Source organism: Sinocyclocheilus grahami, unplaced genomic scaffold, assembly GCF_001515645.1.
Source record: "Sinocyclocheilus grahami isolate Dianchi unplaced genomic scaffold, SAMN03320097.WGS_v1.1 scaffold39811.1, whole genome shotgun sequence".
Classification (NCBI taxonomy): Eukaryota; Metazoa; Chordata; class Actinopteri; order Cypriniformes; family Cyprinidae; genus Sinocyclocheilus; species Sinocyclocheilus grahami.
This window is the reverse complement of record NW_015523596.1, coordinates 1-1,267: the sequence shown is the minus strand read 5'-3', so window position 1 is coordinate 1,267 and position 1,267 is coordinate 1. Positions and strand designations below refer to the sequence as shown.

Below are 1,267 nucleotides of genomic sequence, written 5' to 3'. Positions count from 1 at the left end.
TGAAATGGAGAAAGGATAGTGGTGGGCCGGTGGACCCTTCAAACCCAGTTGAGGGCACGATACCAGAAGAGAAGAAAGAAGTTCGCTCCCAACATTCTCCTGGAAGTAGGGAGTTAAAAAGCCCTTCTACTCCCGCAACCAAAGTGCGCAGATCTGCCTCCTCATTGTCCACTGGAAGCCCCAAACCTGCACCTAAATCCCCTAAATCCATCCCGAGTCCTAAACCAAAGCCCAAAAACTCTCAAATCACCTCAGCCTCCAAAAGTCAGGACGTATCCCAAAAAAGCTCAGGCTCCAAGCCAACTCAAAATGGGACTTCATCTCTGGGGTCTTCACCAAGCCAAGCAAGCTCTTCAGGGCTTCAGCGTCCAAGAGCAAACTCTAGCTCCACTCGAAGCACCTCCAGAGACAGTTTGTCCCAGTCCAATGACAGCCTCTCACGGCAGTCGCTCGTGCCTGACTACATGGTGCGTTCTCAGAGCTTCACTCACTTCAAGCAACTGCCCTCACCAACGTCCGCACCCATGATGCGCTCCTTCTCTTTCAACAAGGCAGTGGAGCTAGCCAAACCGCTTGCTAATACACAGCTTCGTCCTCCGCGAACAGTTGGACTCAAATCTCCTTTGAGCCTGAGCAAAGGCCGTCTAGTGCTCGGATTGGGGGGCCTGGGATTTGGAAAGGGGATAACAGATAGACTACCTGCTGGGACTCCTTCTTCAGAGAGTTTAACACCTCCTAATTCCATAAAAAGGCCTCTTCTGCCTAACTCTGTGCTGACAAAACCCTCATTACAAGCCTACAAGCTAAATCGACCAATTCCTGCCAAACCGCAGTGCCCTCTAGTGGTTGGGAGGAGCCCAGTGGAGAGTGACGTTATAACTCCGCCTCTCACTCCCGAGTTGCTCCATTTTACTACAAAGAATGTGAGTGTCTGACTCTATAATTTATATTATCCTGTATAATTTAATATTTTGGATTACAGTCTGATATTTTGTGCAGTGGTTAAATAAATAGTTTCCAAATTACTTTGTTTCTTCTGTGGGACATGAGAGAAGTAGCATTGTCATATTTGTCATTTTACCACTATTCACAATTTTCTTATTTATTAGGGGTTAATTTGTAATTGTATTTGTTTGAATGTAATTGTAATTGTTAGAATGGCCAAGAATATAATTTTTAGAATGGCATTCCCCACCTAAAACTGATCAGGCAGACCAAACCTTAAGTCGTAGAGACTTGAAACTTGGAGGGATGGTAGTACTCACAC

At 45.9% G+C, this 1,267-nt stretch overlaps 1 protein-coding gene across 1 annotated transcript; it reads left to right on the top strand.

Annotated features, from left to right (window-relative positions):
• Nucleotides 1–5: 5 nt before the first annotated feature.
• Nucleotides 6–923, top strand: LOC107580681 (serine-rich coiled-coil domain-containing protein 2-like; the record flags this gene model as incomplete). Its single annotated transcript, XM_016266349.1, has 1 exon — nt 6–923. A coding segment is annotated over one exon (918 nt), but the record flags the coding sequence as incomplete, so codon positions are not given.
• Between the last annotated feature and the right edge of the window lie 344 nt (nt 924–1,267).